Here is a 25,068-nt window from a genome sequence, read left to right on the forward strand (position 1 = left end):
AAAGAGAGTTCCATACCTTATTCTTTTAATGATTAAAATCTAAAGGCTTGCAGAACAAACATCTAATTCGATTGCTGGTGTTCTATAACTCAAACACCATTGGGTTCAGACCTCTACACTGCAAAACCCTTAGTGTTATGTTAACTCATTAAGAGATACTGAGTGTGTACGATTCACACTCTGAGTTGAATTAACACTCAGGATTCAGCAGTTTACAGATGCCATGCTGTGCTGCCGTATCGCTCTGCTAATATACCAGCTCTGCTCGTCTTCCTGACACCTCCATAACTCCATTAACCCCACTTTGGCTTTCTCTCTCCCTCTGAACTCTGTGCTCCTGTCTGTCTGGTGCCTGGTTCTCCTCTGCCCCGTCCTCCTTCTCCTCTTCTTCCTTGTGTATGCCTCTTTGCCCTCTCTCTCTCGTGTATGCTGAACGTTTCCGTGTGGCCTTTGCCTCCTCTCTTTGCACTGCTCTTGCTGGGGCTAGCCGAGGGAGAAAGACGTGGTCAGAAGCTTGCGGTTGGTGAGTGGGTGTCTTTTTGTGCACTGACTTGGCCGTGCATAGTGAGTGTGACATGATTTTGCGTTGTGGCTTTCTGGCTTCTCAAAATGTTATTTTGCCTGCTCCTTCATTTAAAACTCTCTGCCGTTAACATGCTTGCAAAACATCTAGTTGCTGGTTATAAACACATTTCATTTTCAATAGTTGCTGTTCGCATTGCAGAACCGATTGACATACTAGACGACAAGCCGGTGCAAGCTTTACATTTGTTTGATAATTAGCTTGTGTCTTTTGTTCCACACTAATCTAATCCTCATTACATCTTGGTTCAATTACAGTTTTATAACAATTTTGTTTTTTATATTTACACAGTTCTGCATTACTGTAAGATAAGCATTTTACCTGGGTCTAAAATGACCTAGCTAATAACTATTAAATCATGTTATTGGCTCTGCCATTCCATGATAACACACCCCTTCATTATTTTGCTATAATGTACAGTAATCAATCCTTTCCATTATGTTCTTTTTTTAAACTCCCATCATTGTATGGTAATGATGAACAACTGGTTTGCGATGCACAATATTGTCGTTTTGGCTGATTGACATTGATACTGATTACTGATCGCAGTATACTTTAGTTTGGTATTAAACAATTGTGTGTTATCCCTTCTCACGTGACTGAAGTTGAACAGTCATTGCAAATGGCACATTCTTTGTCACTTTGTGGTTCTCGAGACGGCACACTCACTCACAAGCACATCGATATGATGATGCCTATATCGCACATCCCTAACGAAAACAATATTTTTTGAGACTACAGAATAGAATTTTCCCAATTAGAGATGCTATAGAGTATAGACTCTAGTCTACACTCTAGTCTACAGCATCTCTATGGGCAAATTCTAGATAAAAAATTAGGCCCATTCTTTGTTTGACAGATCTGTGAGATTCACCAGTCATTTATGTTGGTCTTTCTATCCGTTTTTCTTCATCATTTTGGTTTTCCCCAGTTACAGTAGGTTAACTACAGTTCTACATGTGGTACCACCCCCCATTCAGAACACTAGAGGATCCTTCCTGATGATGGTATCACTCCATCCTGCCTATCATGTTTCTAAAGTTATCTCCTGTTGTCCTCTTGTCTCTCTAGCCCAGGGAAAAGGGCCGCATGAGATTCCACAAACTACAAAATGTACAGATAGCACTGGACTTCCTGAGACATCGGCAGGTATGATGAAGTATTATATACCTCCTTAACTCTTGAGTGTATACAAAGGTAACCAAATGGATGGACCTATAATGATCTTCCAGAGTTACAAATGGATATATTTAAAATTTACATTTTTACTTTGCATGATGATCTCTGTCTTGGGATTTGGCTTCATTCTACATTCTCTTATGCGTCTCTCCCAGGTCAAGCTGGTGAACATCAGAAACGACGACATCGCAGATGGGAACCCCAAGCTGACCCTGGGTCTGATCTGGACCATCATCCTCCACTTCCAGGTCTCCTACTCTGTCAGTGTTATAGGTTCCATTCCCATTATAGCCGCCAACCCCTCCGTCTCCGACCGGGATCTCCACTTCCAACCAATCTGAAGGGATTCTGTGGTTATCTTTCACTAAGAGATTCAGTGGTTATCTTTCACTCTCCTTGTTCACTTGATAATCTAATGAACCCTTTCCTTATCAGACCATAACCACCATAAGAGATACAGTACTAACATACTAAAAGAGGACATAATCAAGTGATTAATCGCTCTTAATCATGGAGATTAGCGACGTGGACATACAGTGTATAATGTTGCCCTGCAGAGCCATTTTATAGAACATGAGTCAATAGTTGTGAGGATATGAGTCAGGCTGTCGCTGGCGCCCGCTGCATGGGAAGGGCGTGTCAGGGTTACAGTAGAGCTCCTGAAATCCAACACTACAGGCCATTTTGATCTCGCAGCGCGGCGCAGCCAAGCTTCTCTTCCTCACTATGCCCTCTGAGCTGCCTGGCACTTATCCCAATCTTCTGTACCAGCCACACCCTCCCTAGTCGCCAGTCAAATGATTCCGAGAGAAATTAAGTAGGGAAAAGCTAAAGGACCATTGTGTCCCACAGATACACCACCAACAGGGTTCCCTTGAAACAAGTAGGAGGGTGTGTGTGTGTGTGTGTGTGTGTGTGGGGGGGGGGGGGTCTGTTCTATGGGAAACTAGCAGTGCAGTGGTTGGCTGGTGGTGACTCATGGAGCCTTGCAGCTCATCTGAGAGATCTAGGGTGGGGCTATCATGAATGGAAGATTTCAATCATAAACACAAACAAAACAGTGGCCACAGCCATAAGCATCCAAAACTCAAGGGAAGCTCAGTCGGCTATGACTCACCTTCATGCTTAACCATTCCCAAACTCCCCAAATGAAATCAGTAATCTGGATGCATTTACACAGAGGCATCTTCCCAGGCCCCACCAGACAGAAGTCCTGTGACCCAAATCAGAAGCAGTCTTCATGTCAATGAGCTCTGATGTCGCGTATTCATGGTCCAATTAGACGGGCCAGAGCAGCACAGAAAGCCTCTACACGACATAGAATAATTGTGTGTGCGCTCTCACGTTCTTCTTCTTGGCTTGATTACTTCTCCACTTGGGATTGACACTCTTTCAATCAAAGTTCTATAGAATATGGATGGGATTCAACTGAAAGTCCAGCTCGATCCTCATTTCCTCGAATGAATCATTTATTTGTCCACATTATTCTAATCATCTCGCACGTCATTTTATCTAACATTCTCTACTGAAACCGTTCCCCTTAGATCTCGGACATCCAGATTAATGGCCAGTCAGATGACATGACAGCCAAGGAGAAGCTGTTACTGTGGTCTCAGAGGATGACGGAGGAGTACCAGGGCATCCGATGCGACAACTTCACCACCAGCTGGAGGGACGGCAAGCTCTTCAACGCTGTCATACACAAGCACCAGTGAGTGGTCAATTTACCATTGACTATAGTAGTATAGTTTGCATGTTTATCGCCTGGATTTTACATTTTCCGCAAGAGTAGCCAAACATGTATTCCTCAGGCAAAGTGCGATATTAGGCTTCTGGGCATCAAACAGGGCTACTCTGCTACAATAACCCTCCTTTGACCTGAAAGTCCCCAAAGTAACCACATGGATCCATTTCAAACTCAGATCTCCCACGTGGGAAACCAAACTATCTACCTCTCAGCCAAAGAGGGAGCTTTTCCATGTCCACCACTATGGACATGAACTTTATGAGCAAAATGTTTACTCGGTTCACTAAGTCTGTTACCTCAAAGTATTGTTTCCTGTTGTACTCTTCTGGGCTCTGAAATGTGAGCTCGATATCTCTACTCACCTTTTGGGCAGTCTCTGTTTCCTGGGAAACTGGCTCTCTGTTAAATCCTTGGGCCCCTCAATCACTGACTTGAAAAAGTTGTGAAATGAATCATCTGACCTCTGCTGCTCAATAATAGCTTGCTTTGCAGTGACAGCACTCTGGCTGTCTCATAGCATTGTGTCAGTGCCTAGGACATTTCAGTGGCTGTATTTGATACTGGATTTGAACAATATTTCATCACAGTGGTATAAGCACAGAGTAATGGTCAGTGATTGAATTTAAAGTGCTAGTACTGTCAATGTCAATCATGTTGGACAGAGGGGTTGCAGGTTTTGGGTTTCATTTTGGTTTTAGTGTCTAGAATGCATGGTTTTATTTGGGGATTACGTGATTACCCTTCTTTCACCATGTCCAATGCATCTCAAATCACACATTTTTTTCTGAGCATCTTAAAGGGCATACATTTTGGCAGCCAAACAATACACTAATATAGCTGTGGGATTGTGCACTTTAAAGCTTACAATTCAATACAATACAATACACCATTGTATGCCTTCCCTCTGCGTACCCCAGGCAATACAATATATTGCACCTTGTCAAAATCCATTTAGCACAGTGAAAACTTTATATATATAGTTGATGGCAAATCAAAACGACCAATAAATTGTGTGTCATCCACCCAGTGAAGCACACTGACAAGCTCTTTGATAACCTTTAAACTAAAGACTTGAGGGTTGTTGGCATCTATGGCAACATTGCAACACCCATTGCAAAACTGAGAAAAGTTAGCTGTTTCACTCGCATCTCTCTACTGACACCCTCTGGTTCACTTAACTGGTTTCCTTCCAGCTGTGTTGCCTGCCATGCTAGTTTTCTGTGCCATAAGCATCTGAGCCACATACTTCATACTCAGTAGTGTGGTTTCCAGGGGGAGGAGGGCAGGTAGCCACAGCTTGGCTACCTGCAGGAGTTTGTCTTGGCAAAATGTGGCATGATTGTGTATCCCTGCTTTCAGTAGTGTGCCTGATAGTACAGGCCCCATTCTGCCTCAGTAAGTCATGAATTCATGCATTCATGTCAACCTGACAAGCCCTTAGGCTAGGAATACCACCTGCAGTGGGTGTTGCCACTTATAATCCGTGACTTTACTTTATATTTTTCTCATAGAGCTGCTTGAAAATATCACAAGTCGTGGTTTGGGCTTGTTTTAAGAATATGATTGCTTGTTTGGAAAATTTAACAAGTGACTTTATTTCTTTGACATTTTGTGGTATGTTTTCCCCAACGAGTGACAATCTGCCTGCTAGTCTAATGATATAAAATGTGTATTATTTGCCCTCCCCCAAATCACCATGCAACTCTATATATTTTTTATTATTATGAATATGCAACCATAATTGTGTTGACTTGTTTTGGGATTATTTTTGGAGGTTACTTATCTGCCTCAAGAGTTGGCAACCCTGGATGTTACCCATCTTTGGAGCATACAGTCTTTGGAGCATACAGTCTGGTGCAGTATGCACAATCACAATACGTTATAAATATGTAATGGCTCATTTACATTCAAAGCCAATAAAGATTATGTTTTATTGACATCAAATAGCCATTGTCTCTGAGCTGGCCTTGCATTTCAAAGGTGGCTAACTCGTGGACACTACCGAGGACTCTAGAAGTGCAATCGTTAAACAATGTGTGGTTTTGTTTTGGAGTCAGGTAGAAAGAGATACCTGCAGGGGCAGGTTCCATTAAACCTGAGCATGTACCTGCAATAGAGAGAGAGAGAGAGAGAGAGAGAGAGAGGCATGAAGCCAGGGGAGGTGTGGTTACCTTTTCCTTGGGTTGTATTCAGGTCACGCTAGCACAGCATTATGTTGTGATTTCTACATTTTCACCTGCGGAGCTCAAACCCTGGTCCTGGGGATGGGGAGGCTCGCAGAGTCCTTTTGTTCACGGAGAACTTTAATTGCCAGCGGTCACCAAAATGTTCAGCTTGAAGAAGAAGTTGAAATCCAAGAAACAGAGTGTCAGCTCGACTGGCAGCGTCTCGGACTCTGTGAGTGATCTGGACGATCGGGTGGTCATGCTCTGTGAAGATGGCCCCTCGAGATGCTCGTCCTGGGAGTCGGATCGGGGCTCTCTGAGCCCAGGGTCGCCCCACGGCGGCAGTGTGTTCCACTCAGGGGACCACCCACTAAGTTGTGGATGGAACTCTTCTAACATAAGCGGGAGAGAGCGCAGCGGCAGCTCCTCCAGACCAGAGAGGCAGTTCTATGTCCGGGAAGTGAGGCTGACGGAGTGTCCTCCCTTTCATGGAGACCACTATGCCGCCTGCGCTACACGACGTGGCAGAGAGCTGTACGGCTGTTCAATTTGTTTATCTCCTTTTACGTTTTTAATTAAGTACGTTTTAAGATGCATTACATGTTGTAGCCCATTCTGTACTGCTGTTTAACGCATCTAAAAAAAGAGGGAAACAAGGATAGCCTGGAGTAGCCTAAAGGTGTGGTTGGTTGCCAGTAAAGAACATGCGGTTCTGGTTATCGTGTAGCTGCTCTTTGCATGGCAGTGCTTTGATACTCAGCTTTTGTTGGACGCACTGAAATGCCCAAAGGAGTCAGTGTACACCTTGATAGATCCGGTTCCAGCATTGTTCTACTGTAGCGTGTCTCTAACAAAACCATGGGGCAGAGGCAGTAAGCGCGGCTAACCTCAAACAACACATGGCCAGTGGTTTCAACATCATGCTACATGAGTGAAAAGGCATAGAGGTAGTTGGCTAGACCAATTTAGATTGACAGTGTTTGTGTTGGTGCCTGGTGTGTAGCCATTTGCTTTTTTATGTGATGAAACTAATAAATGGCTGAACTCAGTTTTCATGACATTACACAGAGAATAGCCAATAGTGTACTATCGTACTGGTCTGGAGGTGTGACTTTGACTGTGCATGTGGAGATCCACCTGTTAAACTAAACCAATCCTCCCCTACCCAGGACTGATGTGGATAGTATTGTGTTCTATACACATCCCTTATTTGAATAGAATTTAATGTTGTTTTAGACAATGAAATCCAAAACCTTTTCATGCCAGGGACCCCTAAAAATGTGAAATAGCTGGGTAATATTGAAATTATGTACAAGCTCACAACGTGTTGCATGGTGATGCATTGTGAGCTTGTAGATTTTTGTTAATTTCCAAAATATTAGAAACTCTTTTTGCGAAACATTGCCCAAATTAGTGACATGCCCAAATTAGTGTCGCCAGATTGACAGTGGTTAAACTGGCACAATAATCGTATTTTTCGATTTTTTTTAATATACACAATAAATCTTTCCTTTGTGTGTGTTTGCCTATAGGCCCAGACTGATTGACATGAGCAAAGTGTACCGTCAGACCAACCTGGAGAACCTGGAGCATGCCTTCAACGTGGCTGAGAGAGACCTGGGAGTGACACGCCTGCTAGACCCCGAGGGTAAGGCTTCAAATTTGACTAATTCTAACAGATTTTGACAGATGTTGAGTAGACAACACAAAAAGGGATACCAGGGTTAACGTACATTGTCTTAATCCCCAAAGATTCAGTCTGACCAGAAGCAGGGATAAAAACATATCCCCTCATCATCCCCCTACAGCTGTTTGAATCCACACAGTATAGTCCTCGGGAAGGGAGTTAGCAGAAAACTGAGGAGTTTACTGTGCATTGTTCTAGCTTCTAATTACATTTTGAAGAACATGAAATGCTAAATCCATAATTACTAAAGTGAATAACATGTGTGGAACATTAATTTGCACCCGTAAGGGTTGATGTGTGCACTTTTAGAGATAAATTAACAATCAGGATTCAGATTGTGTGTGTGTGTGTGTGTGTGTGTGTGTGTGTGGTGTGATGTGACCACTTAGATAAGCTATTGCTGTTTGTTTGTGTGAGGGTAGCCGAGGCAATAATAACAACGTTCAGTCCTGTGTCCATTATGCACATTTAACAACTCTGCATAGTTTGTGATTGTTGATGTGTTGTTAACAGCATTACTTTCTGTGTTTCTCTCAGATGTCGATGTGCCACACCCTGACGAGAAGTCCATCATCACGTACGTGTCGTCTTTGTACGACGCCTTCCCACGAATTCCTGACGCACGTGGAGGTGCCGCCGCCTCCTCCTCCAATGTGAGTGACAGCTGCCACACTCACATCTAACAGCATAATGCAACAAGCTACTGTTGCATTATACACTATAGCGTCCCTATCCCATTCTGACCTGAGATCAGATTCATACAAGGTTTCCACTGGACACACACTGGTCTGAATAACCCATTCTGACCTGAGATCAGATTCTAAAAATGTCAGTCGTTCTTCGATTTTTCAAAAATAGCAGACCTACAAGCTTGTAGATCTGCTATTTTTCAATAGCTAAAGCATAACATGATGCTAACACCAAAATGGGTTCCCGTTCAGAATGGACTATTAGAAGTTTTAAAAATGTATACACATCTTTTGGTAATAGCAGATCTTTTGAATCGCAACGTGGTGTGAGCTTGTAGGTAGAGGGCTCCATCTTGCGGCTCCCTTATCCCTAAACTTATTTGCCTTTTCTTTTTTTTTACTATTTTGAAAATAAATTTAAAATAATTCAACTAGCCAGCTATTTTAACTATTTTAAAGCAGCTTGGACTCCTCATGCATAGAAGGAGGCATGAGGTCAGTCTGCTGCCCCCCCCCCCCCCCCCCCCCAGGTTGGCGGGGACCAGGATTACATTAGATAATTGGCACTGGGTGAAAAAAACGGGTTGCAAAATCGTGGGATAAAAATTATAGTAAAAAGAAAAAAAAAAATCAAATCAAATGTAAGCACACTGAACAGGCTTGGGACTGAGCCAGACAATGAGCTTTTGGACCTCATGACCCGAAGCTCACACAGCAATGGAAGTCCTGTGATCCCAAGTATGACAGGAAAGGATCAGCCCTTCATGTTTTTCCTCTACTCTCTGCGGGACAGGGATAGACCCAGATGTGTGTCATCGTCACTCACCTCTTCACACTTTACGGAAGGTTATTCTCTCAGCCATTACACTGTAATGGTTGTACATGATAGTAGTGACTATTGCATTTACAGTTGTAAAGCAGCATGTTCAGTTATATAGCAGAATCTTTCTGTACTGATTCAGTGCAGCATTGAAAATTCATACACACGCACGCCAACAATGCACACGCACACATGCACTGAGAGAGAGATAGAAAACAAAAGTGTCACTTTCTGTCTCTCTCAATTCAGTTGAATTCAATTAAATTAAAATGCGTTTATTGGCATTGGAAACATACATTTATATTGCCAAAGCAAGTGTGAATTCTCTCTCTCTCTCTCTCTCTCTCTCTCTCTCTCTCGCCCCTGCCATTGCCCCCCATTCAGTCCCGCCTGTTTCTTGTCCTCTTATACAAGACCAGGGTTGTCGGTGTTCAATTGAGTTAGCGTGGTCGCCGTGGTGTGTGTGTGACTTAGCGTGAGACACTGTCGTCTCTGCTGTGTTTACTGCAGGCTCTGGAGATCCGCTGGCAGGAGTATTACGAGTTGGTGACCATCCTGCTGCAGTGGATTCGCCACCATGTCATGATCTTTGAGGAAAAGAAGTTCCCCACCAGCTTCGAGGAGATCGAGGTAGGAAACCACACGAATTACTGCTAGAGGTCGGAGTGTCTAAGTGTGTGTGTGTGTGTGTGTGTGTGTGTGTAGCTGCTTACAATCAGAAAATCTAATCTTCCGTTAGTGGGAAGTAAGTTACTTCATTAGGTGTTTATTACATTCTTCCACATACAAGAGATGTTATGCACAGCTCCTTTTTCTACTAAATAGGTTAGTTGGAAGACAAAACGCAGTAACAGTTCCAGTTAACAGTGGAAATACAGTTTACAAGCTGATCAGCTATGCACAGGGTGGAGCATTGCAAAGACTATGAAAGTATAACGGTAAACCCGGATTCCTATACTTCATTGTACAGTGGTAGTGGTGTCCCATGCCGAAATGTACAGTATTCACAATGCATTGTGTGGATGTGATGCGTTGTGAGCTTTTTGATTGGGAAACAATTTCTTTGTGGTGAAGTCACACAATGATTTAGAAATATCTTTAAAAAAAATGATATCATTTTATCATTTATCTTTCTATTCAAATAATGAGGAATGCAGCATCATCAAAAGCAGAATGCTTATTATTTTAACACTCTTCCAGACAACAAAGTTTACAGCTTAGAGGTCAAACAAATTACATCTCTTTGATAATACAGGCGAACCAATTATGTTTGACTCGGTCATGGGAATACAGAAAGTACAGGTAGAAGAGTTGAGATGAAAAACTATTTCGGTCCATAGTAATTATCCATAATTTATAAATTATAAGGGTCAGGACAGATGTGGCTTTGGGGGACGGTGAGAATAAATTATGCACTTAATTGGTTCTTCGTTTCAACTCAGCGAAACTTAACTAACTTAGTTACTCAGCATCATGCAATCATCTCAATTAGGAGTTGTTTCAGGAGCCCTCGGACAAGGTTTATTTGACTATGCATGCACCTCTTGGTACAACAGCACCTCAAAGGCACTTAAAACAAGGCTCCAGACTTCCCAAAACAAACTGGTCAGGCTCCTACTTGGCCTCACCCCCGAAACCACCTCACCCCTGCCCACTTTGACAGGCTGGAATGGCTTAGGGTCGATGACAGAGTACAGCATCTTGCAATGGGTCTGGTCCACAAGATTCAATACACCACCAAGATACCCATGTACCTGTCTAAATATTTCCTTAATGTTAACGAAGTCCACACCCACAACACCAGAGGGAGTGCAACAAACCATGTGCAACCCAGATTCGGCACAAACAAGGGACTAAATTATTTTCGCTCCTATGCCACCAAAATGTGGAACGCCCTACCAACAGTCATTAAGACATGTGAATCCCTTGACTCCTTCAAAACCGCACCTACGGACGGCTGCAATTCGAAACTGGCCCCCGTAAAATCGGACTTTCACAGTGTATGTGGTGGTGTGTGTGTGTGTGCGCGCGCGCGTGCGTGTGAGTGTGTGTGTACTGTATGTAGAAGGTATACCGTAATAACATCAAGGAAATTAGAAAATAGTCATCCAGAATAAAACAGTGAATACATTATTGGATCGATTTTTTTAATGTAATCTTTCCCACTCTAGATCCTGTGGCGTCAATTCTTGAAGTTCAAAGAGTCAGAACTGCCAACTAAGGAGGCTGACAAGCACCGGTCTAAACTTATCTTCCAGTCCTTTGAGGCAAGTCTTCTCTTCTCTCTCTCTCTTCTCTTCTCTTCTCTTCTCTTCTCTTCTCTTCTCTTCTCTTCTCTTCTCTTCTCTTCTCTTCTCTTCTCTTCTCTTCTCTTCTCTTCTCTTCTCTTCTCTTCTCTTCTCTTCTCTTCTCTTCTCTTCTCTTCTCTTCTCTTCTCTTCTCTTCTCTTCTCTTCTCTTCTCTTCTCTTCTCTTCTCTTCTCTTCTCTTCTCTTCTCTTCTCTTCTCTTCTCCACTAGTTAATGATGACATGTTCACCCCCCCACAGAGTGCAGTGCAGGCTGGCCAGGTGAAGGTCCCCCCAAGCTACCACCCCTTTGATGTGGAGAAGGAATGGGGTCTACTGCATGTGGCCATTCTTGAGAGAGAAAAGCTGCTCAGAACAGAATTTGAGAGGTGAGTAAAACGAAAAAATTGCAGTAATGATATAACTTCTACTTGAGTGCTTCTAATACAATTAAATTAAGAAACAATGTCAGAGAAACAAATTATGCATAATTACATCTGTCAGTGTTGCTATGAAGTAAATAGACTTCTGTCGCCAAGTAAATCAAACAAACAAAAACAAAAAAAGCACAGGTTAAACCCTAAATTTTGTATTAGTGGCATACAGTATGGCTTATTTCATCATTTTGTCTCTTGGTTGAGAGATGGACAAACATTGTGTTTGATGAAAGGCTGCCTTTGTTCACAAAGGAGAGCGATTTATATCGTCATGAAGTGTATTGTCCTGATTGCATCAGGCAGTACTGTAGAAATACTGTAGACCGAATACAAATGTATGTCTCATACTGTAAATGGAGAAGATAAGCCATAGCAAATGTTGTGTTTATTCGGTAGTGCTGGTGGTGTGTTATGCATGGCAATGTGCTGGTCCTTGTCACAAGATTGACCAGGTCATCTGGCGCTCTTGAGTGGCTCGTTCATGGTGAAGAGACATGGAATGGCTGAACAAGCAGAACAAGCATTGCCGTCGCAGAACTGAGACATTTGCCTCATTCAGTGCTAAGGCCAGAGAGAATTACCAGGACACAGGGGGACTGTGAGAAGTTCAGGGTCTCTCTTACCCGGAATAAACCGTACAGAAGAGGGTTGTACTGTGAGAGCCAAAGTTGACCAGGAATAATTCTGAGTGAGATGTATTAGGTTAGTAAAATTATAGACTAGGCATATGGTTTTCATGACAGATGGGCTAGCTTACTTACTTTGTCATGGGTCATGGCTAGTATGACTTTTTTGAGAGCTTTGATTTTTTATAATCGTTATATACACTCGTGGCTTTGTGAGGTTTATGAGGTGGTGCACATGAAGTCATATTGGCATTTACATAATTAAATTCAGATGAAATGATGAATATATTAAAACATCTAAAACTGGTGTCATAATCTACTGTATAATGCAGTATAACATTATTGTATGTAATTTAAGATTATTTGGGAATTTTCTCAAATAAGCAAATGAAATAATGGGAGCAGATTCTTTAGTATGAGGATATTCCTTTTATCCTATCTGTATCTGATTCATGTATCTGGGCATTTTTTCCTAGTTTAAAGAGGTCAAAAAGTGATAGCATAGCAGCTAATAAAGGGCAGAGAGGATGAGTGCAACACAGGTCTCCAGCTGGAATCCAAGTTACTACATTGCGACAGTGTCTACTGTTGGTGGTGCAATCTCTTCTTAGACATTTTAAAACTCAACTCAAGACTCACCTCTTCACTCTTGCTTTTAGTTGAGTTTTAATATCTGCGTTCCTACTCTGTCATGACTGATGTGCTGCATGTTATGTTTTATTTTCTTCTATGTTTTTACGCTTTTATTTAGTTTTTTGCCATTGTTTTATAATTTTAACTATTTTCTTGTGTTTTATTGCTATTTTTATGTTCTGCCCTGTGAAGCACTTTGAGCTGCATTTATGTATGAAAGGTGCTATATAAATAAAGTTATTATTATTATTTTAATGTATGGTATTTCTTTGCTCACTCAGACTCGAGAGGCTCCAGAGGATTGTGGGTAAAGTTCAGATGGAGTCTGGGGTGTGTGAAGAACAGCTCAACCAATTGGAGACCCTGCTGCAGACGGTCAGTCACTTAACAATTTTTTTTGTGAACAATGCCGTTTCTGTGCTTGTATAATATTTTTTCTGAATACCCATATGCCAAATCCCAAATCCCATATCCCAAATGCCCATATGCCATTACTATATCACTGTGATACTGCACTACTGTAAGTACTCTTACAATGGGTATAATGGGTATACTATAGACTAGGGTATGAGCGTGACATCATCATCATACCCGGAAGTTATGCTGGAACGCCTACTGAGTGGCAAAAAACTACTTTCTGGCCTCGACAGCTCATACATCCAAACAGAAAAGTCAGATTTTATTGCATTAAATGATTATTATTTTTTTAAGTACATTTTATTCAAAGAGTTTGACATCATATGCAGTTTTCACAGAAAGAGAATACGACTCTTCGTTTTTTACATTTTCTCCCACAATTCCTTTCCCAGTCATTAAATGACTTTAAACAACATTAAATTAACTTTGTCACTCACTTTGTCACTCACTTTGCCACTCGATCTGCCATTCACTTTATGCATGCGCATACCATCTATAGTACAGATACATACAGTAATGCCTAAACATATATTCGCACTTCGATCATGTTTGCTCTGTTCGTAACCTCAGCTTCATGGGTGATCCCAGGCCACAGATTATTTCAGGGAACCTAGATAAAAATGAGAACTCTCATCTCGGTCTGTAGTAATTGCTGTCAAAACCAGGGAATGAATGCCGTGTTTAACTGGGGTCAAAAGATGCTAAAGTCTACGGACAGGGCCATTGTCCTCAGCTATGTGGCAGGATGTTTTTTAAATGACACATAGCAGTCATGTGACCCAGTGTCCCATCATGAGCAGACTTACAGCCCTCGTTTGAACCAGCTGGCCAGGAAATTATTCATTCCACAGTAACTCAATAAGAAGATGGATTTAAGGTTTAAAGTTTGACATGTGTGGGTGTCGCATTGGAATGCAAAAACATGCGATGCCACAACATACCAATTTAAACCTACAATTCACAACCTAGAAAACCCCTCGGGTAGAGAGGGATCTTTTCCTATGTGTCAGTCACCATCCCTTTTTTTCCCTTTGTGAATGGTTTATGTTAGACATGGTAGAAGATCGTGTGTGTGTGTTCTCATCCCTTCAGGACATTCGTTTGCTGAATGCTGGGAAACCTGCTCAGCACACCGCAGAGGTTGAGAGGGAACTGGACAAGGCCGACGGCATGATCCGACTCCTGTTCAACGACATACAGCTGCTCAAAGACGGGCGCCACCCGCAGGCCGAGCAGATGTACCGCAGGTGAGAGGCACTTCTGCCACGTGAAATAATTAGACGGCTATATTAGCCATTCCTTCACATATTAAAGAGGGAATGCCGTGATCCCCCCCCCCCCCCCACACACACACACACACACACACCCAAAAGGTACTATGATTATACAAGTAGAAAGATTTTTTTCAAAAAAGTGTACAGAAAATGTTCAAATGTTTTTGTGGCCACACGCACTAGTTCATTAAGTATGCCTGGTTTTCAGGTGGGGGTGATTCATCTCAACTGAAGCTACACCCACAGCTGTTAATAAAGGGGACTTTTTGACTCAAAGGCTTTGAGCTTTCAGGAAGAAACCAAAATTACACAGGGAACACATTTCAATATTCTAGCCACACCCTGGGGGCCTATTAGAGTAATGTTAACACATACAAAACTGAAAAAGTACAAAAATCACGGCACTCCGTCTTTAAATACACTGTAAGCATATTGAATAATAATCCGAAGATCAAACATGAACTGAAAATAAAACACTGAAATAAACGATAACCGTCTGTATTTTCCACAGGGTATATCGCATCCATGAGCGCCTGGTGAACCTGCGCAGCGATTACAACCTGCGTCTGAAGTCCGCCGTGACCGTCGCCCAGGCCCCCATGACACAAACCGTGCAGAAGACCGTCTCCAAGGCCCGGCCTGAGCTGGACGACGTGACCTTACGCTACGCCCAGGACCTGCTGGCCTGGGTGGAGGAGAACCAGCGTCGCGTTGATGAAGCGGAGTGGGGCTCTGACCTGCCCACCGTGGAATCGCAGCTGGGCAGCCACAGAGGCCTACATCAGACCGTGGAGGACTTCCGCAACAAGATTGAACGGGCCAAAGCTGACGAGGTATAGTACCAAAGTAGTAAATCCATTTTAGGGTTAGCTATAGGAATTACTATCCATCAATGTGTAACTGTGATTTATGTGTATATAGAGGCATCCCTGGGTTACACTATAAGTTTTATTTCTAAAGTTTCTCTGTGATTTTCTTCAGACCCAACTGTCTCCTGTCAGCAAGGGGACATACAGAGAGTATCTGGGTAAACTGGACCTTCAGTATGCCAAGCTACTGGTAAATACAAATTTGAAACTATTGAAATGAACTTTTTAACTACTACTAGTTAGATGACTATCTAACACCTTTACATGAACTTCCCAGAACTCTTCCAAGTCCCGCTTGAGGAACCTGGACTCCCTCCATGCCTTCGTCAGCGCTGCCACCAAGGAGCTGATGTGGCTGAATGACAAAGAGGAGGAAGAGGTCAACTTTGACTGGAGTGACAGGAACTCCAATATGATCGCCAAGAAGGACAACTACTCGGTAGTGTGCTTTTCAACTTGAACATTCATGTCGTTGTCTCTGAATGTTCATTTTAAACTTCCAAAACCAACACATATTTCTATGCTTAGTCAGTTAGTTTCACAACCATTGTTGACACGGAGGATGCCCTTTTGCGTACAATGTTTATGATGAAACTAACTGATTCCCACCGTTTTAGCACAGGTTGCCACAGGCTTTCGCTTGGCCAATAAATTATTTATGGCAATATTGCCTCGTTATCAATCAGATCCACAGTCTGCCATCAGTCATGTGACAGCACAGTTGACTGGACTACCCTGACATATTATGCAAAACATGGGTTCGTTAAAAAGCCTGACCAAGCATAGACAAGAATAAGAACAGGATAAATGAATGATGGAGCAAATTAACATTAATGTGGTCCCTGCTCCCTGGGTTGTATTATTAATTATAATGTCTCTGTTCTTCAGGGTCTCATGCGTGAGCTGGAGTTGAGGGAAAAGAAGATTAATGACATCCAGGCCATGGGAGACAAACTCCTCAGAGATGGTCACCCAGGCAAGACGACGGTTGAGGTGAATAATACCAATGTTTCCTGTTAAAGCAAAAATGTGCATATTTCCTCAAAACTGTTCCTGGACATACAGAGGTATGTATCAGAGACTCCCAAGGCTTCTGCAACAAAAGCCAAAAAGTCGTTATATTGTATTGATTGTTCAACATAGTTTCTTGGTTCATTTCATATTCTTTTATATAACATTGTTACAGTAGATTGTATTCCTCTGACACAGATTAGAAAGCCAATGTTGCACTAGTAAAACATAATGAGTGTCTCTTATGATGCAGACATTTTCATTTACTGAATACTAGACTGCCACCTGGTGGCGTTCATGTGCAGTGTACATACTCCTTATCTAACCAAAGTAATCTGTTCCTTGACCCTGCCAGGCCTTCACAGCTGGTCTGCAGACTCAGTGGAGCTGGATCCTCCAGCTGTGCTGTTGCATCGAAGCTCATCTCAAAGAAAACACCGCCTACTATCAGGTATGGAACTACAAGTTCATAAAGCGTTGCAGATCAGCTATTATAATGATTCGTTATACAATGAAGTATATAGGGCATACGTGGTTAAAATTATACCAACAGAAAAAGAACATACCTTTCGATAGCGGTCCCATTCAACACTCCACACACGTCAAACCTTGAACCTTAATTCTCTGTCATTTTGTGCCGTTTCTTTCCCCGACAGTTCTTCGCTGACGTGAAGGAGGCTCAGGAGAAGCTGAAGAAGATGCAGGACAGCATGAAGAAGAAGTACTCCTGCGATCGCTCCACCACGGCCACACGCCTCGAAGACCTGCTGCAGGATGCGGCGGTGCGTCATTATTGCACACATAACTGACTTCACAGACCGTGGGACAAATATTCACACAAAGGCTTTTTTACCAAGCGGGGAGATTTTAAGTTGTCCTCCTTGTTTTAGAGCCCAAAGGTTAATTGATTTCCGATTAAATTTATCTTGTTTCACAACAGGATGAGAAGGAGCAGCTGAATGAATTCAAGACTCATATGACCGGCTTGAACAAGAGGTCTAGGACCGTCATCCAGTTGAAGCCACGCAACCCCACCGCCTCTATCAAAGGCAAACTGCCCGTTCAGGCCGTCTGCGACTTCAAACAGATGGAGGTGAGAGTGCCTGCTGTTCACATGTACCATTCTAAATCTATAAATATATCTCTAGACACCACACATAATGTATGGGAAGGTGACCACACATTCTCTGGCCGGTTATTCTCTATAGCGATATACAAAATGATAATATAGCACTTTTCAATAATTATACAATAAACAAAACATACTACAAAACATGAGGATCCATGCAAACACACAAATAGGAAAAGAAAGTGTAATAAAAAATACATTTTGTTTTCTGGCTCCTGTTTCAGATCATTGTCCATAAAGGAGATGAATGCGCTCTGCTCAACAACTCTCAGCCGTTCAAATGGAAAGTGCTGAACCAGTCAGGTCATGAGGCGTTGGTCCCCTCTGTCTGTTTCCTTGTCCCTCCAGTCAACAAGGAGGCAGTGGACAGTGTTGCCAGGTGAGGTCTTGGTCCAGCACAAGCCTGTGTTCATTTGACTATTATGCTTCGTGTGTGCTTCATCGTGCTGTGTCGGGATGAGTTGTTCGCTTTAAAATGTGTTATTTCTGGACGAGCGACACAGTTGTGCAATGTAATATGAAGTAAGATGTGTCGTGCACCGACAACAGGTAGAATGTCTGTTTTCGGTGAGCGACATCATCGTACATTACCGCGTTTAATAATTGCCGAAGTGCATTCTCTTACAGTCTTTCTGACATAGAAGTGCATTCTCTTGCAGTCTTTCTGACATAGAAGTGCATTCTCTTGCAGTCTTTCTGACATAGAAGTGCATTCTCTTGCAGTCTTTCTGACATAGAAGTGCATTCTCTTGCAGTCTTTCTGACATAGAAGTGCATTCTCTTACATTCTTTCTGACATAGAAGTGCATTCTCTTACAGTCTTTCTGACATAGAAGTGCATTCTCTTGCAGTCTTTCTGACATAGAAGTGCATTCTCTTGCAGTCTTTCTGACATAGAAGTGCATTCTCTTGCAGTCTTTCTGACATAGAAGTGCATTCTCTTACAGTCTTTCTGACATAGAAGTGCATTCTCTTACAGTCTTTCTGACATAGAAGTGCATTCTCTTACATACAGTGTTTCTGACATAGTCTCTCTCTGCTCTCTACACCCTTTAGCCTGGATTCCTCACATCAGCAGGTGATGGTTCTGTGGCAGAGACTCCATGTGGACATGAAGAGTCTACTGTCCTGGCAGTACCTCATGAGGGACATCCAGCAAATACGAACCTGGAACATCACAATAGTGAGTTTTATATAACAATATGTTACGGTATACAGTATAGTATACAAACAATAAGATCCACAGTGTCGCTGTGGACACTCTTCGATAAAACAATGTAATGTTTATTCGGAACAATGTTGACCTTCCGGAACTTCTGCACCACAATTGAAAGGAATCCACCTGCGAGTAATTCACATTTTCATATAATGTATTCGTTATGCCCCCCATTGTGTAAATCCACTGAGAAGATTGACCGATAACCATGTGGTAGATTGTATTTATATTGACCACCCACCCAGAGCCGACAATGTTGTTCTAAATTCACTAATGAGTCATTCTGGATATTCGAGATACACTGTAAGACTATTATGAGAGACTATTTAAGACCGCTTTTATGCCTGGACTAAGAAGGTTGATTACATCAAAGAGAATCTAAATTCAATCACAGGGAGAAATTCATTGCCCTGTTCTGTGTCCCGTTATAGCGTGTGTAATCACCAAACAGCAAATAGGAGTTTCTTTGTGCTTGGATGTGTTCTTTGTGCTTTCCTTTTCTTTTGATGCTGTCTTGGGAAAATAAAATAGGAATAGCAACATGTTCTTAATACCATTATACTAGCACATTCTTTTGATTATTTGTGGAATTGCAAAGAATGAATTGCACTCCCGCATTAAAGCCTCCTTTATTTGGCCCAAAATATATACGTATATATTTTTAGTCGAAATTACGTCAATAAGCTTAACTTCTCCTCTTCTGTTGCACAGTTTAAGACGATGAAGACAGAGGAGTACAGGCTGATGATGAAGAACGTGGAACTCCATTACCAGGACTTCATGCGTGACAGCAAGGACTCGCAGCTCTTCGGCCCCGACGACCAAACGCAGATTGAGGGAGAATACGCCAAGACAACCCAGCACTTTGACAACCTGCTTCACTCCATGGAACAAGGTGGCCTATACCTCAGAGTTACTCCAAACTGTTAGTTTTAATTAACCACGTAAACCCTAGCATCCCTATTCTGGGCTCGTCATTTAGGCAAACATTTGGCGGACATTTGTGTGAAAATAACAGATCTGTCTCTGATTGTAAAGCTATTAGAACATACAGTATAGCGTTTAACTGGTTACCGTTGAACGTTTGAACGTTGTTCAAACTGAACTGGCTGCATTTTGTCATTACGTATACTGTAGCAAACATTTGGAATTACTTCTATATGTTGTAGTTAGTGACTGCAGATGTTTAGCAACAGCAGATAACTGTGAATTCACCTTTCAGGAGCAATGGTTACTAAACGCAAAGGTGAGTGATATTAAGCCGAGTGAAGGAGCTCGAAGCTATAGCTCACACGGACAATGTATGGCCATGCGTTTGAGGCTGAGCCATGGATGGGGTGTTCAGTTACAATAGTGCTTTTCACCACACCTGTCTAGAGCAACTGACAGTTCATGTTCCATGTTGTTCGTTGCTATAGCTCATATAGAGTTCTGAGTGGGGCTGCATGTTTATGTTTTTTATTTGCTGAGGATTGTTATCAGGCTTTAAGCTGTGTGATTTTTGCTGTGCGCAAAATAGTTATACCACTAAATAGTTGCCACGGTTGACAATAATAATATTAAGGCTTTTAGCTGAGTGATTTTTGTCATGTGCAAAATAGTCGACAATAATAAAAAGTAAAAGTAATCATAATAATAATATTTGCATATACCGTGAGCGAGCGTGTGTGTGTGCCTGATACAATACACATGCATGTTAGATGCTGTTCCAACGTGCACTCACCAAGCTACCAAGTAAGTATCCACAAACTGCAGTGGCTTGAGAATGCAAATACTGTTCACATTGTGAAAGGACATTGATATGATTTGGCAACCTATCTGCGATGTTATCTCATAAACATGCCATGTTATGCTCCATCACAAACATAGAGCTTCTGTCAAATATTTACCATATAGAATATTGAATCATCTACATTTATTATACTTTATAATACTATTTTAGCATTTTTATTACCTTGACACATACGTTAACCCATTTTGGCGGGAACCCCTTTTGGTGTTAGCATTGTGTTATGCTTTAGCTATTGAAAAGTAGCAGATCTACAAGCTCATAGCGCGCCACCGAGTGGCGCGCTACGAGCTTGTAGATCTGCTATGAAAAATCGAAGAACGACTGACATAGAAACAGCTTTTTCAGAAAACTGTCAGGATGTAGAAGACATTTTTAGAATCTGATCTCAGGTCAGAATGGGTTAATCCTAGTGAGTTCCATCTATGTCCCCAGCTTCAATCAGAGGGATTTCTTTTAAGTATAAATGAAGCCTAATTCCTTGTTGTTACTCCACAGGTGAACAAGATGAGTTCGTCTGCAAGTCCTACATCAGTCAGATCAAAGACCTGCGTCTGCGCATCGAGAACTGTGAGGGCCAAACTGTGGCACGCATACGGAAACCTGTGAAAGAGGAACCTCTGAAACAATTTGCTCAAAAGACCACAGAGCAGAAGGTACTATGCTCACTCAAAATAACTTGGCCATTAGAGTTTATTTATCCATTTATTTTGACCATTTCCTAATCATACACAGTAGTAGATAAACCAGGGGATTTCTAAGACAACAGACAACACAAATACGATTCTGGTACGAGGACAAGCACCACGCAGGAAGACAAAGCTCTTCACAGAGCAGCGTGGAAACATAAGACGGCCTAATTGGTGGACATTTGACACTAATTTTCGCAGAAATTGTCTTCCTGGTTAGAATAAGTAGTTTGAGAATGTATGAAAAAAAGAAAAACAGTCACAGCAGTGACTTAGTGGAAAATGGTCTAGGCGGAGCCGAGTTAGATAGAAAGAGTGAGAGGGAGGAGGGATAAAATTCACCCAACTGTCTGCCAGGCTGAGAACGCTCTGGAGAGGCAAGTTGACATGGAAAGGGAGAACATCGCTGTACCTCAGACTGTTCAGTTTAGGATTTGAATTTGTATGCAACTCAATGGAGGAGGCGGAAGATGGTAACCTTTCTGGCCCGCTGACTACATTACTACTGCAGTTTATATGGTCCGTGCTGGCCCTGGGTTTTTTGGCACTTATTCAACACCTGTGGCCCGTGCAACTGGCACAGAACCCCACACAGGTTGACTCGGATGTGATTATACTTTTTCTTTTCTTTTTTCTTCTTTCCACGAGTTTGATGTATTTTCTTTTTCTTTTGCTGGTCGAGATGTTTTACAAGTTCTCTGTGACTGTGGCTTTGTTTTCATTAACCCCCTCCTTTCTCCTTTCATTCCACAGAAAGTGCAAACAGAGCTGCAGGGCATCAAGCAAGACCTTAGCCAGGTGGCTTTGAAGACACAGGAGGTGTTGACCTCCTCTCCACAGTCCGCGTCGGCCCCCGTCCTGCGCTCAGAGCTTGATCTCACTGTGCAGAAGATGGACCACGCCTACATGCTGTCCTCCGTTTATCTGGAGAAGTGAGTCATGATTTCCCATGAACCTCACTTTTACCATGCATTTATTTGACCTTATTAAATCGGTGGCCATTTTAGTACTTCATTGTATTACTTCATTACTCGGAGTGGGGTTTTCCACCCCGTCCCCAAGTATGAAGTAAGAACAAAATGGCCGCTGTGTGAAGTGAAGTAACGGGAGAATTTCCACAGTGTTTTCATTTTCCAAACTTTCTTATGCTGCTTTGCCTCAGGCTGAAAACTGTAGAAGTGGTGGTTCGGAACACGCAGGGTGCCGAGGGAGTGCTCAAGAAGTACGAGGATAGCCTGCGTGAGGTGCACACCGTTCCCAATGACGTAAAGGAGGTTGAGACTTACCGCACCCAGCTGAAGGTCAGTATCATTAGGCATTGCCTCTGTGTTGTATAAACCTTTTAACAGAACAAACAGGCCTCTGTCCGAGAGTCTTTGGGCAGGAGAGAGCTTTTTTTCCGTTCGGCAGTGTGGAAGTTTGACAGTTTGCACAGTCATTTGTTGTGAGTTTTACTGTGTCAAATTAGGGTTGAGGCTCTTGATTAGCATTATACTCCTGCTCTACTGTATAATGAATTGCATTTTTATGGCGCTTTTCTATGCACTATGTGCCTACTCAAAGCGCTTACAATGGTTCATTCATTCATACATTGGGAGGTGAAGCGGCGAACAGTCGACACCAGCGTCCTCACTTCCCACCCCCAATCCAACCCTTGATACTGTATGTATCAGATGCATTGATTGTCAGTTAAAACCGATTAATGTATTATAGCCAATAGCAACACTGGTTTATATACTACATTATATTGAACATGTGGAAAATCCATTGGTATAAGGACATTGCTTTTTGCTTAACCCTTAGAAAATGCGATCTGAAGCCGAAGGCCAACAGCCGGTATTCAATGCCCTGGAGGGAGAACTGAAGAAGGCCTCTGAGGTCAATGAAAAGATGTCCCACGTGCACAGTGAGCGTGACGTTGACCTGGAGCATTACCGCCAGCACCTGTCTGGGCTCCAAGACCGCTGGAAGCTCGTGTTCCCCCAGATCGACCTACGCCTGAGGGAGCTTGACCAGCTGGGTCGCCAGTTGGGCTACTACCGGCAGAGCTACGACTGGCTGATCAGCTGGATCGCAGATGCCAAGCAGAGGCAAGAGAAGATCCAGGCTGTGGCCATCACTGACAGCAAAACTTTGAAGGAGCAACTTGCCCAGGAGAAGGTACATCGTTTTCCCAGTAATAAAGGTTTTTGTTTTTGTTTGGGTCATTTGTTAAAATAGTGAGATGATCCCATAAACCACATAATAAAACGAACCATGGATTTTTGTTGTTGTTCCAAACAGAAACTTCTGGAGGAGATAGAGAAGAACAAAGAAAAAGTTGATGAGTGTCAAGAATATGCCAAGTCTTACATTGACACGATCAAGGTACAGTAAGCTAAGCATCAACCAAGATGACATAATATTGTGAATATTGTACAGCGTCATATTAAGGAAATATAACTATGATTTTAACCCTTTCTTTGTTTTGACAGGATTATGAACTCCAGTTGATGGCCTACAGAGCTCAAATGGAACCACTGGCCACCCCACTTAAGAAGACCAAAATGGATTCTGCATCTGATAACATCATTCAGGAGGTTGGTTTCTGACAAACTACCGTGGAAAAACCGACGATTAGGGAAAATGTGTATTATGTCTCTGCTGTTGGGAAGAAACCACCTATAGGTAACTCCAAAACGTAACTTTTTCAACAAATGAAAAATAAACTTTTTTCAGGAAATTAAAAATTAAAAATTAATTTTTTGGGAAAAAAACAATACTGCCTCATCAAAGTTGGTGTTGTGACTTTATATAATTATTGTCAATTACTTCCATGAGACGGGGAGAGGTGGTGGAGTTAGTTGCTTTAGCAGACAGTTTGAGGGCCTAATGGAATGAAGAGGTTTTGTCCGAAGCACTTTTTACTACTTTCCATTGGTTCAATATTTTCGAAACGACACAAAACCTCAAAGTTATGTGGTGTCCTCCTCCCAACAGCAACGATATTAGGACTAGGAGGTGACTAACCTCGCCTCACCAGGCTTTCCACCGCCACGGAGGAAAGCCTGGTCTCTGTTTCAAAAGTCTGTATGATCCGGGCTGGGGCCGGATGATGTGGTTACGTCATGTTGTAGTATTGTTTTGTAGTCGCCAGACAGGATGAACAGGCGGCGACAACTTCCTTTTCCCTCTCAATAAAAGCTCTCGCTTACGAGAGCTTTTATTGCTTTTATTCAAACAGGAAGCAACAAACAGCTTCCTGTTTGTTGTAGGCAAACCATTGCCTACAACATGACGTAAGCATATCATCCGGCTCCAGCCCGGATCATATACCGAAATGAAATGGTGCCCAGGCTAGGAGGTGACCTACTCCGGCAGCATAAAACGATGACCTTTATGTATTGTCTTTTTCCTCTGTCTTATCAGTATGTGACTCTGAGGACGCGCTACAGCGAGCTGATGACCCTGACCAGTCAGTACATTAAGTTCATCACAGACTCACAGCGCCGCCTGGAGGGCGAGGAGGTGCGTGACATCTCACTGGGGTTCAGAACCAGTCCGAGGTCTAACTTTAACCCAACCAACCGATTAATCAACCAAATAACCAACCAACCAACCAACCGGTCGACCGTCCAATCAACCAATCAACCAACCAATCAACCGACCTTCCAACCGCACGCATGCATACACACACACACACACACACACACACACACACATGCACGCACATATTATGTTCACTCTTCAACACCCCCGCACACACAATTAATGTACTGGTGACGATTTGTTCCTTTGCATTTACATAAAAGCATGAAACATTGGCATACTGTAGCTAAGCTG

General features: G+C 42.5%; 1 protein-coding gene across 15 annotated transcripts in view; it reads left to right on the forward strand.

Annotated features, from left to right (window-relative positions):
* plecb (plectin b) overlaps positions 1-25,068 on the forward strand; it is a 119,077-nt gene that overhangs the window by 74,879 nt on the left and 19,130 nt on the right. For 12 of the 15 annotated variants that reach the window (XM_083761880.1, XM_083761881.1, XM_083761878.1 and 9 more), the window contains 28 exons: positions 1,655-1,732; positions 1,918-2,010; positions 3,307-3,473; positions 7,207-7,322; positions 7,899-8,014; positions 9,381-9,500; positions 11,042-11,137; positions 11,418-11,545; positions 13,134-13,227; positions 14,362-14,516; positions 15,055-15,376; positions 15,525-15,602; positions 15,690-15,851; positions 16,301-16,405; positions 16,779-16,874; positions 17,080-17,205; positions 17,364-17,516; positions 17,777-17,931; positions 18,609-18,735; positions 19,480-19,663; positions 19,991-20,014; positions 21,056-21,213; positions 22,000-22,178; positions 22,409-22,547; positions 23,050-23,406; positions 23,530-23,613; positions 23,721-23,825; positions 24,655-24,753. In XM_083761880.1, the coding sequence (XP_083618006.1) occupies positions 1,655-1,732; positions 1,918-2,010; positions 3,307-3,473; positions 7,207-7,322; positions 7,899-8,014; positions 9,381-9,500; positions 11,042-11,137; positions 11,418-11,545; positions 13,134-13,227; positions 14,362-14,516; positions 15,055-15,376; positions 15,525-15,602; positions 15,690-15,851; positions 16,301-16,405; positions 16,779-16,874; positions 17,080-17,205; positions 17,364-17,516; positions 17,777-17,931; positions 18,609-18,735; positions 19,480-19,663; positions 19,991-20,014; positions 21,056-21,213; positions 22,000-22,178; positions 22,409-22,547; positions 23,050-23,406; positions 23,530-23,613; positions 23,721-23,825; positions 24,655-24,753 (3,816 nt within the window). The remainder of the gene's footprint in view (positions 1-1,654; positions 1,733-1,917; positions 2,011-3,306; positions 3,474-7,206; positions 7,323-7,898; positions 8,015-9,380; positions 9,501-11,041; positions 11,138-11,417; positions 11,546-13,133; positions 13,228-14,361; positions 14,517-15,054; positions 15,377-15,524; positions 15,603-15,689; positions 15,852-16,300; positions 16,406-16,778; positions 16,875-17,079; positions 17,206-17,363; positions 17,517-17,776; positions 17,932-18,608; positions 18,736-19,479; positions 19,664-19,990; positions 20,015-21,055; positions 21,214-21,999; positions 22,179-22,408; positions 22,548-23,049; positions 23,407-23,529; positions 23,614-23,720; positions 23,826-24,654; positions 24,754-25,068) is intronic. The other 3 variants (XM_083761885.1, XM_083761886.1, XM_083761891.1) reach the window with 1 other exon arrangement.

This window comes from Protomyctophum parallelum (assembly GCF_964188405.1).
Source record: "Protomyctophum parallelum genome assembly, chromosome: 3".
Lineage (NCBI taxonomy): Eukaryota > Metazoa > Chordata > Actinopteri > Myctophiformes > Myctophidae > Protomyctophum > Protomyctophum parallelum.